This window comes from Cannabis sativa, chromosome 8 (genome assembly GCF_029168945.1).
Source record: "Cannabis sativa cultivar Pink pepper isolate KNU-18-1 chromosome 8, ASM2916894v1, whole genome shotgun sequence".
Taxonomy (NCBI): Eukaryota; Viridiplantae; Streptophyta; class Magnoliopsida; order Rosales; family Cannabaceae; genus Cannabis; species Cannabis sativa.
In genome coordinates this window covers 34,144,993-34,158,114 of record NC_083608.1, presented here as the reverse complement: position 1 = coordinate 34,158,114, position 13,122 = coordinate 34,144,993, and the positions used below count along the sequence as shown (strand labels likewise).

The following is a 13,122-nucleotide window of genomic DNA, read 5'->3' as shown; positions in this document are numbered from 1 at the left end:
ATTGTATTGAATTACACTAATCATTGATAATCAATGTTATTAAAGTACATTATTCGTTGCTTACTTTATTATTGCGATAATTTTCAAAGTAAACTTTTGATATCCTATGGATTTGAGCATTGTAGGATTTTTGTTATTACTAGATTACATATCAAAATTTTTAGGTTTTAGGGTCTTAGTAAGGGATAGTAATCCTAAGATGATGATGAAGTAAAATATAAGAGTTAAGTTGCTACTAGCCAAAGGGAGACCCTTTGGCTAGTTATAGTATTTTATATGGGGATCTAGTTTTTCAATTTTAGAAATTTTTGAGTGTTTTGATCAGATTGATTATTTTCTAATAAAATGTTTTGGTTTTTTGATTTATTTTTCAGTTTATTCATATTCGTTAGCTTTGGTGACGGCTATCAATAATGGGGAGATGTATTTCAACAAGTTAAGAGTGTTGTTTGAAGATGTTATAGCTTTATTGTCTAAATTTCCGGGGGTAGTTTTGTCCCATGTGGCTCGCTCAGAGAATTTAGCGGCCCATGGCTTGGCAAAACATGCTCTGCGGTTAGACGATGAGCTATCCTAGTTCGAGGAGGTTCCAGCGCCGGTGGCGAATGTGGGCGTCGTAAATTCATGAGTGATTCTAATCACTTTGTCAAAAAAAAATAAAATTATAAAAGCACGACTTTTTATTTGATTATTATTTATTATTGTATTGTTCACTGTATTCAACAAAGATTTAAGAAAGTGTAAAACTTCTCACCACACCAAATTTTAAAGAACCAAGAATAATTCCATAATTATAATAATAAAATAAAAAGATAATTGGTAAAAGTCTCCAAAAATTTAGAATTGATGCAGATTAGTCCTCAACTTCAAAAATTGGTAGTAATTAGTCTCTAAGATGACATTTTCTGTAAGTACGTTGGTCATTTTTCTAACTGATCCGTTAAACCCAAATAAAGTGTCACGTGTCAATTTTTTATTGGTCCAAATAATAATTTTAATTAAAAAATTTAATAATAAATAAATTATAAAAAAAACTTTAATATTATTTTTTATTTTTATTTGTTTTTCTCTCAAGTCCCCTTCTTCTTCGTGGAGCATAGATTCATTCAAATCTGTTTGACGACTTTTTTTTTTTTGTAAGCTTTTTGTTCTTTTTCCGCTTCCACCACCACCTATTTTTTTCTTGAGCGCAAAGCACGTAACCATCGCCGTCCCGAGCCCGTTGACAGTGAGCCAATCAACCCTCACCTCTAACGTTAGTGGAGAATCTTCACCAAACGGTCCCCGACGATGTGAGCTAGTTCCTAGTGGTGAGTAGACCGAAATTGAAGTCCAATCCTTCTTTCGTCTCTCTTCTCATGCGATCGGAGCTTCCAAAAGGAGACCTGGATGGATACAAAGAAGAAGAAGACAAATTTTAGTTTGGATATAGTTTGATTTTGTTCCCGATGTGTGGATTAAGATTTGACTTTGGGTTCACTAGGATGATAGTTTCTATACTAATCTGACATATTTTATGAATTAAATTTATTTGGATCAACGATTAAAATGGGTTTGATGGATATATTGATAAGAGTTTGATTTAAAAAAAAAAAATAATTTATGGCATCTGCTTTGGGTATCTTCTTATGCAATTTAGGAATTTTTTAAACAGTTGAAGGTTAGGGTGTGACTAGATGAAGAAGACGTTGACGGTAGAAGGTGACTGTCCGCAGTAGATCTTCAGAGAGCTTGGGGTTGGGATGTGGTTGGGGATGGGGTGGGATGAGGAACAAGAGGGTGAGTGGGTGAAGAAGACGAAGAAGAAAAGAAAAAAAATATGATTTTAAAATATTTTTTAGTTTTTTATTCTATATTTCAGTGGAGGTGGCTAAGGCTAGCTGGGGTCGGTCGGGAATGCTAGCAGTCAGGATGTGGTTGGTGTCGTGGTGGTGCTTCGGTCAAACTTCGTGGCTGGTTGAAGAAGATGAGCAAGAAAAAAAAGAAAATATAAAATAAAATAAATTAAATTAAATTTATAATTTTAAAATATATTTTTTAGTTTTTTATTTTATTTTAAATTTTTTTAATTATAATTATTATTTTGACCAATAAAAAGTTGACATGTGGCACTTTATTTGAATTTAATGGATCAAGGGACCAACATACTTACTATTAATCTCACATTGTGGACTATTATGCTAATTTTTGAAGTTAGGGACTAACCTACATCAATTCTAAGTTTTTGGAGGACTTTTACCGCAATTATTCTTAAAATAAAAAATATAATATTAAAGGCATTCAAAATTATTAAATTAATTAAAATATCAATTAAAAAAGAAATAAAGAAAGAGAACATGTCATTTTAAAGGATTGAATCTATGTCATTTTACTTGTTTTAGGAATCCTTACCAATTCCACTATGAATAATTTGCTGGTTGCCTTGATTATTATAAGATCATGTAAATTGAATATGTTGTAATTTTTTCTAGATATAATTATTGTTTTGAATAACTTGTATATATTTATTTAAAAATTTTAGGTAGAATCACAAAAATGCTAATAAAGAAGTAAATGGTGGAGGTAAAAAAAAGAGAAATTTGCGGCAAAAGTTCTCAAAAAGTTCAGTTTGATATAAATAAGTCCCCAACCTCCAAAAATAGCGGTAATAGTCCTCAAACTCATGTTTTTTATTTGTCTGTTAGTCCTAATTTTAACTGAGCCGTTAATTCTTTTAAAATTGCTACGTATCGAAATATTATTGGTCCAAATTATTATTTTAATTTTAAAAAATAAAAATAAATAAATAAATAATTTTTCTTTTTCTTTTTTTTTCTTTCTTTTTTCCTTCGTCTTCTTCTTCTTCTCTGCACGAATCCATGGAGACATAACAGAGAATGGCATAAGTTTCAACCTCACAAACAGCTTGAAAAATCAATACTGGTCTTCAATTTCTCCAAAATACCACAAACCAAGAAGCTGAGTCAATGCATCTCTCAATGCCCATCTCATTAGAATGAACACAGATAGCCTCTTAAGCCCTAACCTTGACCCATCCCAGATTAGACCAGCAAAAGAATTAAACCAATAAAACACGCATAACCTTCTCGAGCTATTTATTCATCTTGTCAAAGCTTTCCTGCAAGCTAACCCAATCATTAATCTTCATTGCATTCTTCATCTAATCAACAGTTAAAGCCATCTCCTCGAAACGCTCGTCTTTCACCGATCTAACAACCCTCTTTTGCCCATCAGAATCATCACTGTCACTAGCATTTTCCCTAAGGTATCTATTAACAGTAGGTTCGGAGGTTGGCTCACCACCTCCAATCTCAGTTTCCTCATCAATGTCACTCTCTTCCTCCTCAAAGTCATTTTCAGGCTGACATTAAACACAAAAAAATTATATTTTCAAAAGGGTTTCTAAGTTTAATTTCTTTTTTTCTCAATCCAACACAAAATTTGGTTTTCATTCAAAATCAATACCTGGGTCCAGAATCGTGATGCCATATTTTCGCAGAAGAAAAACTATTCAAAATCAAAGGGCAAAAATCTACATTCGAAAAAAAAAAGGTTCCATTGTTTCAATCAAATATGCCTAAACAACCACTTGCGGCGGCGATTGTGATGGCGGCGGCTGAGTTAGGTCGGGACTAAGTGGCGGCGGAGACTGTGAAACGGGGTTAGCGTTGGGCGGAGGTGGGACTGGGTTTGAGTCCTGCGGTGGAGGAGGGGAAGTTTGAGTTTGAGTTTGAGATGGGGTTGGTTGGCCTGAGCTGGGATATGGGGTTGTTGGGCTGGATTGGCCAGAGCTTGAACTTGGATTGGGCTGGATTGGCCTAAGAAGAAGAAGAAGACGAAGAAGACGAAGAAAAAAAAAAGAAAAAAATATATTTTTAATTATTTATTTATTTTTATTTGTTAAAATTAAAATAATAATTTGGACCAATAATATTTTGACACGTGGTAAATTTAAAAGAGTTAATAGCTCAGTTAAAATTAAGTATAGTCGTGTGACATGTGTAGTGTACACAATAAATAATTAACCTACAAAATATAGAACCCATATGGTCGCATAACAAAGAGGCAGACATCACTTGATTCCCCTTAAAGGGTAATGACGAACATCATACGTAGAACTGTAATGATGCCTGATTTGGTCAAACAAAGAGGATAATTTGTTGGTTTTGTGGTACTAAATCACGGTAGCAAAAATAATTTCTGATTATCATCGTACCACATCCTTAAAATTCTGTTGGATTTTTTGTCCTAAATAAAACTCATTTCAATATAATCAAATTTACTAATTAATATAAGATCATAAATCGCTTTTATGTTGCATGGTTCACATGATTTATTTCATGATTATACTTAATGTATAAATTCTATTAAGTTCAGAACAGATATAAATATATATTTGTTCATGATTATAATGTCGTCAACACAGTGAAATATAATCATGATTATATGCTCAAAATTTTAATTCCCATGATTTGTCAGTTCACTGGATTTAGACTGACATGATAATCAGTGATAAGGTATACTTACACCTTGAATAAGTGTTATGTCCTTTCTAGGGTATTGATAAAGTTTACCGGATCGGATGTATGGAGTATACATTGGAAGGGACCGATATTGAACTTGGATAAGATATCATAAACTTACCGTTATATCTTTCTATGTCAGTATCAATAGTTGATCTTTGGTCTATGAATCTTAGTCCTGATATGGTTATTAGGTTCAACTTAGTTATATTATTTATGTTCTTCAAGTTGTTCGTGGAAGCTAACTTATGGTTTTGGCAGATATTTACATCTTGGGAACATGGTAGTTTAATTGAGGGAGCGCTAATCATATATATGGAATCTATAGCTTCTATAAGTATTTAGAAGTGAAACAATGATTTCCTTCGAGCTTGGCTGAATAAAGATAAATGATTGAGATCTCATTTCAGTAATTATATTAGTTTACTGAAATATCATTTATAGGTAGCTAAGTGTTTTAAGGATAAAATACATTGAAGGGTAGAACAGTAAATTTGTCCCTATTCAGTGTAGATCATCTATAGAGGATCTTTGATTATTAGGATTGTAACAATGAATAATCATAACGTATCTATATCGTGGTACATATAGAGCGTTCTATATAATTGAGAGTGCTATTCAATTCTAAATCTATAGTGGCGCAAGGTGGAATTAATAAGCTAGAGAATATACTTGGTAAATTCTAGATCTACTTATTGAAAGTTCGGTTATATAGGCCCATGGTCCCCTCACTAGTTGAGATAATACTGCTTGCAGACTCAATTAATTGGTTTTAATTAATCAATTATAATTCTACAATTAGACTATGTTTTATTTATGAATTTTTACTAAGTAACGGCTTAATTGTGAAGAAAAGAGGCTTTGAGGTCAATTTATTAATTAAGAGACTTTGTATGGTCTAATTAATAAATAATATAAATAAAAATTTTATTTGATAATTAATTATAATTATTAAATAAATAGTTTTGACATTTATAAGATTGAATTGAAAATATGGTATTATTAAAAGAAGAATAAGTGGTTGAAATAGAGTAGAAAAATTGTAACTATTGGTCCATTACATAGCCAACCCTAGTGTTGATTTTTGCTCAATATTTTATCTTTTCTTAATCCATATAATTCAGCCCTAAGCCCTAGTTAAAACAATATAAAAAAACATGATGCTCTCACTCATCCACTTGATGCCTTCAACCAATTAAACCTAGTTTTCTCTGTTAGACAACTAGTAGACGAGAGAGTTCCTTCCATAGTGATTTCACCTCCTTCATTGTTCTTCATCATATTTGAACCCTTACTGAAAGAGTGTCATGCCCACACATAGCAAGTCAAGTACTCAATCATAGTGAGTAAGACGGTGGTAACCAAACCCGAAGAAGAGAAAGAGATCCAGGCTCAGATCTTGATAATACTCTGCGACAGAAAGGAACAAGGGTTAGAGATCTGCGGAAGGAGTCATTATATTCTGCTGCAATCAACGTAAGGTTTTCTTAAACTCTTATGTGTTTAATTTCATTATTTTAGAGTTATTCATATTTAGGATTAAAGCTATAAATTCATGCTGGCACGGCCTAGCTTGGGCCGTTTTGAAAATGCCCAAAAAATATGGGTCGTGCCATGCTGGCCCATATAGAAATATGAGTCGTGCTGTGCTTGCCCATATTTCCATAGGTCAAGCCCTACACAGTCCATGGGCATGAAAAAATCGTGCTGGGCCCGGGTCCAAATCGTGCTTTAAATGGGCTTTGTTAAACCGACCAATAGATTTTTTTTAACAAGCCATGCTCGCCACCTACAATGAAGGAGCCCGAAACAGTAATGCCTCACCTGAGATAAAAAAAATGAGAGAGAAGCATAGAGCAAGTTAGGAAGAGAGGGAGAAGAAAAAAATAGAAGGAGGAGATTGAATTAACTTACGACTAGGGGGCTGAGACTGAGACTAAGAGATTGGAGTGAGACTGAGTTGTAGAAGATATGAGATGAGAGCAATAAAGAGATTTGGCTGAGACTTAGAGCGGCTGGAGTTAGAGTAGAAAAATTTGGTTTAGGGTTTGAATGAGTTAAAACATATATTTATAATAGGTGTAGGAGTAAATAAGAGCATTAGGAAAAAATGGGCTTTTAAAGAAAAAGATATGAGCTTCGGTCTTTATTTTATTTGATATATCATTAATATATTTGTATTATAATATAATTTATAACATATATGTACAATATACTTATAATATTACTATTTTTTTTTTGTAAAAAATATACATATAAATAGTATTATACATAAATAATTTTTTTGAAAATTATTTTTTAAAAATAAAAATGTATATAAATATCAAAATATATAATTATGAATTACAAAATAAAAAAAAATCATATTTATTTGTGTGTTGTACTTTTAAGGCTTTTATATTCGTGCTTACGTGTCCTGCATTCAGGCTTGTCGTGTCGTGTCGTGCTTAAGTCTATTTTTTCGTGCTGTGCTAATTTGTAGTATCATGCCGTGTTGTGCTCAAGCCTATATTTTTTAGTGTCAGATTGTGCTCGTGCCTCTCAGATTCGTATCGATTTCGTGTCGTGTCAAAAAGTCCGGCCCGTATCGACTACACTATTTAGGATGTTAATGAAACATACTCATTAGTAAATTTAGATGATGGTAAAATATTACCAACAACTGGCCTCAGAGCCATGGTAATAATTTACTTTCATGAAATATGGATTTAAAATGATGAATATTGTTTATTTGTTGATTTGGATGTGTTCATGTTGGTTTTTGATGAATGTATGTGAATTACGAAATTTTTTCATGAAAATAATTTTATTGTTCGTTTTGAAAATATTTTATTTAGATTCCTTGTGAAAAATTCAACAATTTTAGTTTTTACGGAACTCGATTCCGATAAAAACTGAAAAAGTTATGAAGGTTTGAAAACCGGGTGCACATGGTGTCGAGATGGTGCCAATCGCACCAGCATCTCGAACAAGAAATACTCATGCGAGCGCGAATTCAGACATTTTTTGTCTGAAGCGCACGCTGATGGACCATGCTCAGACACGAGGTGCACGTAGGATCACCCTGCAGTTCGTGCTCCAGGATCCTACATCCGTCGAAGAATGCCGCACGTCCCACCCTCGTGGGCAGCAACTGTATCTTGCACCAAAATCCAATTTTTGTGGATTTTTTCCAAAAATTTCGAATTTTTCCAATTTCAAACCCTAATTTCAAAATAAAATATTATTCTAAATATATTTAAACTTAAATATCAATTTTACAAATTAATAATATTTAATTTTAATAAATTATTATTTATTTCTGATATTTTGAGGTTTAAAATTAAAAATTAATTATTTTATTTTTTAATTATGGTTAGATTTTAAAAATTTGTTAATTTTTTTATATTTATATATTATTTAATTATAAGGTTAGATATTTTAATATTAGGGGTATGTTAAATTAAAAGATAACATTATCCTTTTAATTTGAAATATTATATTAAAATTATCTTATATAATAAATTAAATAATTAATAAATTTGAAATTGACCTAGATATTTTTATAGACATTCTAACCATAATAGTTTTAAATTCAAAAATAGGTTATTTTGTGAAATATTTAATTGTTTATAAATTATAAGTTAGAAAAATAATATTTTATATCATTTTACTTATCAAAAATTTATAAATAATATTTAAATAACCTAGATATTTTTGTAGAAATTTTAAAAAGGTTTAATTTGAGACATTTTGACATATAATTTGGATAATTATTATTTGTTTATTATTTTATTCTTAAAATAATGTTAGCCTAACCATATTTATTTTAAAATTAGCTTATTTTGTTATTTTAATTTTATTAAATTATAAGATTAGAAAATGATATTGATAATATCTTTTTGGTTATTTTCAAATTATTTATTTTATTAGATATTTAATTTAATTTGATAAAAGTAATTTAAACAAAACCTAGATATTTTAAAATTAGTTTCATTTTGAATTTTTAAATTTTGAAAGATATTTAAGGTTGTTTTAACAACCCTAAATTTTAAAATTTAGTTGGTTAGCTAAAATAATAATTGAATTATATTAATATCTTCACAATTTGTTACATGGATATTGTGTTTGTTTTATTTAAATTGTTTATTCAAAAACTTTTTTTTTAACAAACTTATTATTATTTGATCTAAATTGTTATGATTAACTTTGTTGACAGATCCAATGATCTGATTTTAATCATAGTCCAATTGTCAATAGATTTTATAAATAATTTGTAACAGGTAAATTTTGTATTTGTTTCATCTGTGTAAAACTAGAAACATGATAGGGCCCATCCAAATCAATTTAACATGTGTGAGCCTATATATTTTCTTTTGGGCTTAGATGCATATATAAAACCCATTTATTTCTAGATAGATAAATGGACTAGGTTGCTAAAATAATATATCACTTTTGATAGTTTTATTTAGGCCCAATTAGTATTGGGCTTATTCAATAAATAACAATTATTTAATGAAAGGTTAAATTCCTCTCCTTTGGGCCTTGTGTGAGAGTTAGAGGGCTATTAGTAGTGGGTACGACATACTGAACCCAACCCTCCCTCACATGAACAACCTCAATTGTGAAGGCCCATTTGCCTTAATTAAATAATTGTATTAGGCTAATTATACTAGTTTAACCTAATTAAAATAGAATTAGCAACATAACTAATTTTGAAATAAACCTAAGTTCACTCCTTAAAGCCCTAGAAATTACCCAAAATATAAAATAAAAAAATACTTAAACCAAACACAGTAAAAGAAGATGCAATTGGACGCAAAAATAAAAGTACCAACTCAGGAAAAAGGGAATAACAGAGAGTAAGAAATAAACCACTTACTATATTTCTGAAGATTTTTGGGCAGTGAGTAACTTCGCGATTGGGATCGTGACGAATGTGATGATGGACTCTGAGAATTTCTAAGATTAAAAATGAAATGTGATGAAATACGCATAAAATAGGTCAAGGATAATGAGGGCATGCAAGGTGATGAAAAATAAAGATGATCTTTTGTAGAAGAGCTTAAAGATTTGAAAGGCAAAAATGGCAAATAAATGTTTTCACTTGAGTTTTATACTTTAAGAATGATATCGCTAGATTGAAAGAATAAAGATCTAAAGGATGGGAACAAGGGAGAATTGGAAAAGATGGACATTTAATGCTAATGATGTGCCTCGAAATCATAAACTGCCAAAACTCAAAGGATGCCATTTTTTAAACTGAGATTAAGACAAAAATACTCTGGTGATCATTTAAAAGCTCTTTTTATTAAAAAAAAGAACCTTTTAAGGGGCAATTGTTATACCCAAAATTCAGCTTCACTTCAGAAAGTGACACGTATCTTCCTGTCAAATATGAACCACCTGATATAATGAAATTATATCATTTAATATGAAGAAAAAAAATAATTCGCTAAATAAAAGATTAATAGAAAATATCTATAACTCGCTGAGTACATAGTCTTAAGGGAGATAAGGATAAAAGACTATTAAAACTTATATTGACGAGACACATACCTGCCTCGGAGTACATAGTCAAAGAAGATAATTCATTTATTCAAAGGAGTCAATACAGTCGTACAAAGCAACCTTGGATTACAAATAGCGAGACAGCTACCTCGCAATTCTAAATAAAAAAACTTGACGAGGCGAATTATCTGCTAACACTTAGCGTTTTTTCCACATTATGATAGTCAAGGATAATAACTCGGAATTAAGCGAGATACAATTGTTCAAATCAGCATTAACCCTCTATAAGGATAAGAATAAAAAATAGTTAAGCAATTATTCTGTATTATCCCACATGCATTTAAATAAAATGTAAGAATTATTCATGTTTCATGAGCGGTTACATTTCAAATTGATCCCAAATATAAATAACAGCCAACCTATATTTCTATAAATAGGGGTAGATTCTACAGAAAAAGGGACGGAGAATTTTAGAGAGAAAAAGATATATTATCAATTACATATTGTATCTTGAATTCAAAAAATATCACAAATAAGATAGACTTGTGGAGTATGCAGATTTAACTGCAAAACTATGTAAAAATATCTAGTGTTATATATATATATATATTATTTCTTATTACTTTTGTGACAAATTTATTACGTAAGGGCTTATTTTTAGTTAATGAAAATTTGCGTTAATAAAAACAAAAATAGTTGTAGAACACATTTATTATTTTAAAAAAAAAATAAAAAAAAATTACTTTTATTTTTGTGATTAAAAAATTTAAAAATAAAATATTACCAAATGTCACCTAAAAAAAAACTAATTATTTTCTTAAAAGTATCTTTGATAGACTTCAACCAACATAATTTAAATTTTATTTAATTAATAATTAAAGAACAAAATATTTACTTAAATATTTAAACTATCTTAACAACCTTAGTTTTTTCATATATTATTTCAAAACACAATTCCAATTTGAATATATTTATTGTACTTTGGTATTTAATTTTAATTAAGAAAGAAATTTATTTATTTATTTATCTTTTTAACGTTCATTTATTTATTTTAGTTGTGTATGACTATGCTTAGAAATTTCTTTGAGATTCAGAATCTATTGAGTAATTCATCTGCTAACGTATTTGGGAATACACAAGTGATGAATTTAGAATAAAATAATATACTTATTTGTAAAAAGTGGGTAGTTAACTAATTGGCTTATATGTTTGATGTACAGAGCAAACTTATTAGTAAGGTTAGTTACAACTAAAAGTAGAATTGGCGACTATAATTGAGATACTGTAATAACAACGAAGTTAAATGTTGTAGCGAATATATACAAGTGAGGTACGGTAATAATACCAGTTTTGAAATCATATCATAAGTTTTCTATAGATTTATCAATGGTCTTTGTTGCCCTTGATTTTGCCCAAAATACGTGGACTTAGATAAGGATGACACGTGGAGCTGAGAGGACCAACTCTTAAAGAAATCAACTAAGTCTTAGACAAAAGAGGAGTTTCTCTGGGAAGGTGTCTCCCGGAGGAGACATAAGAGGGATCTTTATGCTCCCGGAGGCCAGGGACATACTAAGGCAATTCGGGGAGGTAATAGAATCTATTAAACAAGCACCTTGCATTTAATGCCGCATAGGGAAAGACGTATTGAAATCACCATAAATGACATGACAGATGGCGTAACCCTCCTTTTTCAGCTATTACACTATGATCAATAAGGCTAGTGACGACTACTTTATGAGGAATCACATTAATCAAGAGGGGATAAAAGATTATATCCACCTAACTCCTAAGATACCTACGGTATAGGTCATGTATTTCCCATTTTGTATCTGCTGGGAATATGTCCCCCTATGAAGCCTGCACGGAAAGACAAGTGATCCATTCCTAGGGATCACCCCATAAAAACACTATACATACCCCCACAAACATACTGAGAAGGGGTTGAGGATTCTGGGAAAAAAGGAATCAAAGAGAGAAAATAGGAGAGAAATTCACCAAGAATGTTCTCTGTAATAAATACTCTCATTAATAACAAAGACTCGTGGACTAAGGCTCGTTATTGCTCCAACCACGTAAAAATCTCATGCATTAAACTTCCTACAGCTTTTCTCATATATTATTTAACTGGTTGCCAAAAACCTCGGTCAACATTTTGGTGCTTCCATTGAGAGCTGAGGGAAGCGTCTTCAAACAGACAACAATCTTATAAATTGAAGCAACAATGGTGGAAACTCGCAACACACGTCAGCCCCGTCCTCCTCAAGACGCTCAAAATCCAGAGGACGAGGAAGTGGCCTCTGTTGGAAATATTTTACCAGGATCTAGATTTACTACCAAGTATGTTTGATTAACATCCTAATATGAATTCTAAAACAATGAAATAAACACATAAGAGTTTAAAAAACCTTACATTGGGTGCAGCGGAATATTATGACTCCTTCCATTCAGATCTCTAGCCCTTGATTCCTTTCTGTAGCAGAGCATAATCAAGATCTGAATCTGGATCTCTTTCTCTCCTTCTTGTTGGTGATTTTCCACAGTCTTACATACTATGATTGAGGTACCACTTGATGTGTGTGGGCACTACTCATTCACTCAAGGGATTTCGAAATTTAGAGAAGAAAAGAGAGAGGAAAGTGGCGCTCAGGAATTCTCTCTGAAAAGAATGAGATGCAATTGTGTGTTGTTTCCTCAAGCCATTACTTTCTATTTATAGAATGCCCTCTAGGTTTAGGTTAGAATTGTGTGGCATTAAAATAATGAAAAATTAAAATGGTAAAAGCTTATGCATAGTGGGCGGCCCATATAAGAAAATTGGGCCTCACTTTGCAAAGTTCCCATTTTGTTATTTTTCATTCCCATTTTCTCAAAAATGCCAATTTTCCAATTTAACCTTTTAAATGCCAATTCTAATTATTTAATAACTTAAAAATAATTATTAAATAATATTGCCATTTAATATATTTATTAATTTAGACATATAAAGTATCTTAATTAATAAATAAACCTAGAATCTCTTTTCTTTACAATTTCGCCCTTACTTAGTGAAAATTCATAAAGTAGACATAGTCTAACTTTAGAATTATAATTGACTAATCAAAATCAA

General features: G+C 30.9%; 1 protein-coding gene across 1 annotated transcript; it reads right to left on the bottom strand.

The window, feature by feature from the left end:
* Window positions 1-2,235: 2,235 nt before the first annotated feature.
* Window positions 2,236-3,839, bottom strand: LOC133030275 (eukaryotic translation initiation factor 3 subunit C-like). Its single transcript, XM_061102839.1, has 2 exons — window positions 3,466-3,839; window positions 2,236-3,361 (listed from the first exon to the last, which is right to left on the bottom strand). The coding sequence occupies exons 1-2, from the start codon at window positions 3,487-3,489 to the stop codon at window positions 3,161-3,163; spliced, it is 225 nt and encodes a 74-aa protein (XP_060958822.1). The 5' UTR covers window positions 3,490-3,839; the 3' UTR covers window positions 2,236-3,160.
* Window positions 3,840-13,122: the final 9,283 nt, after the last annotated feature.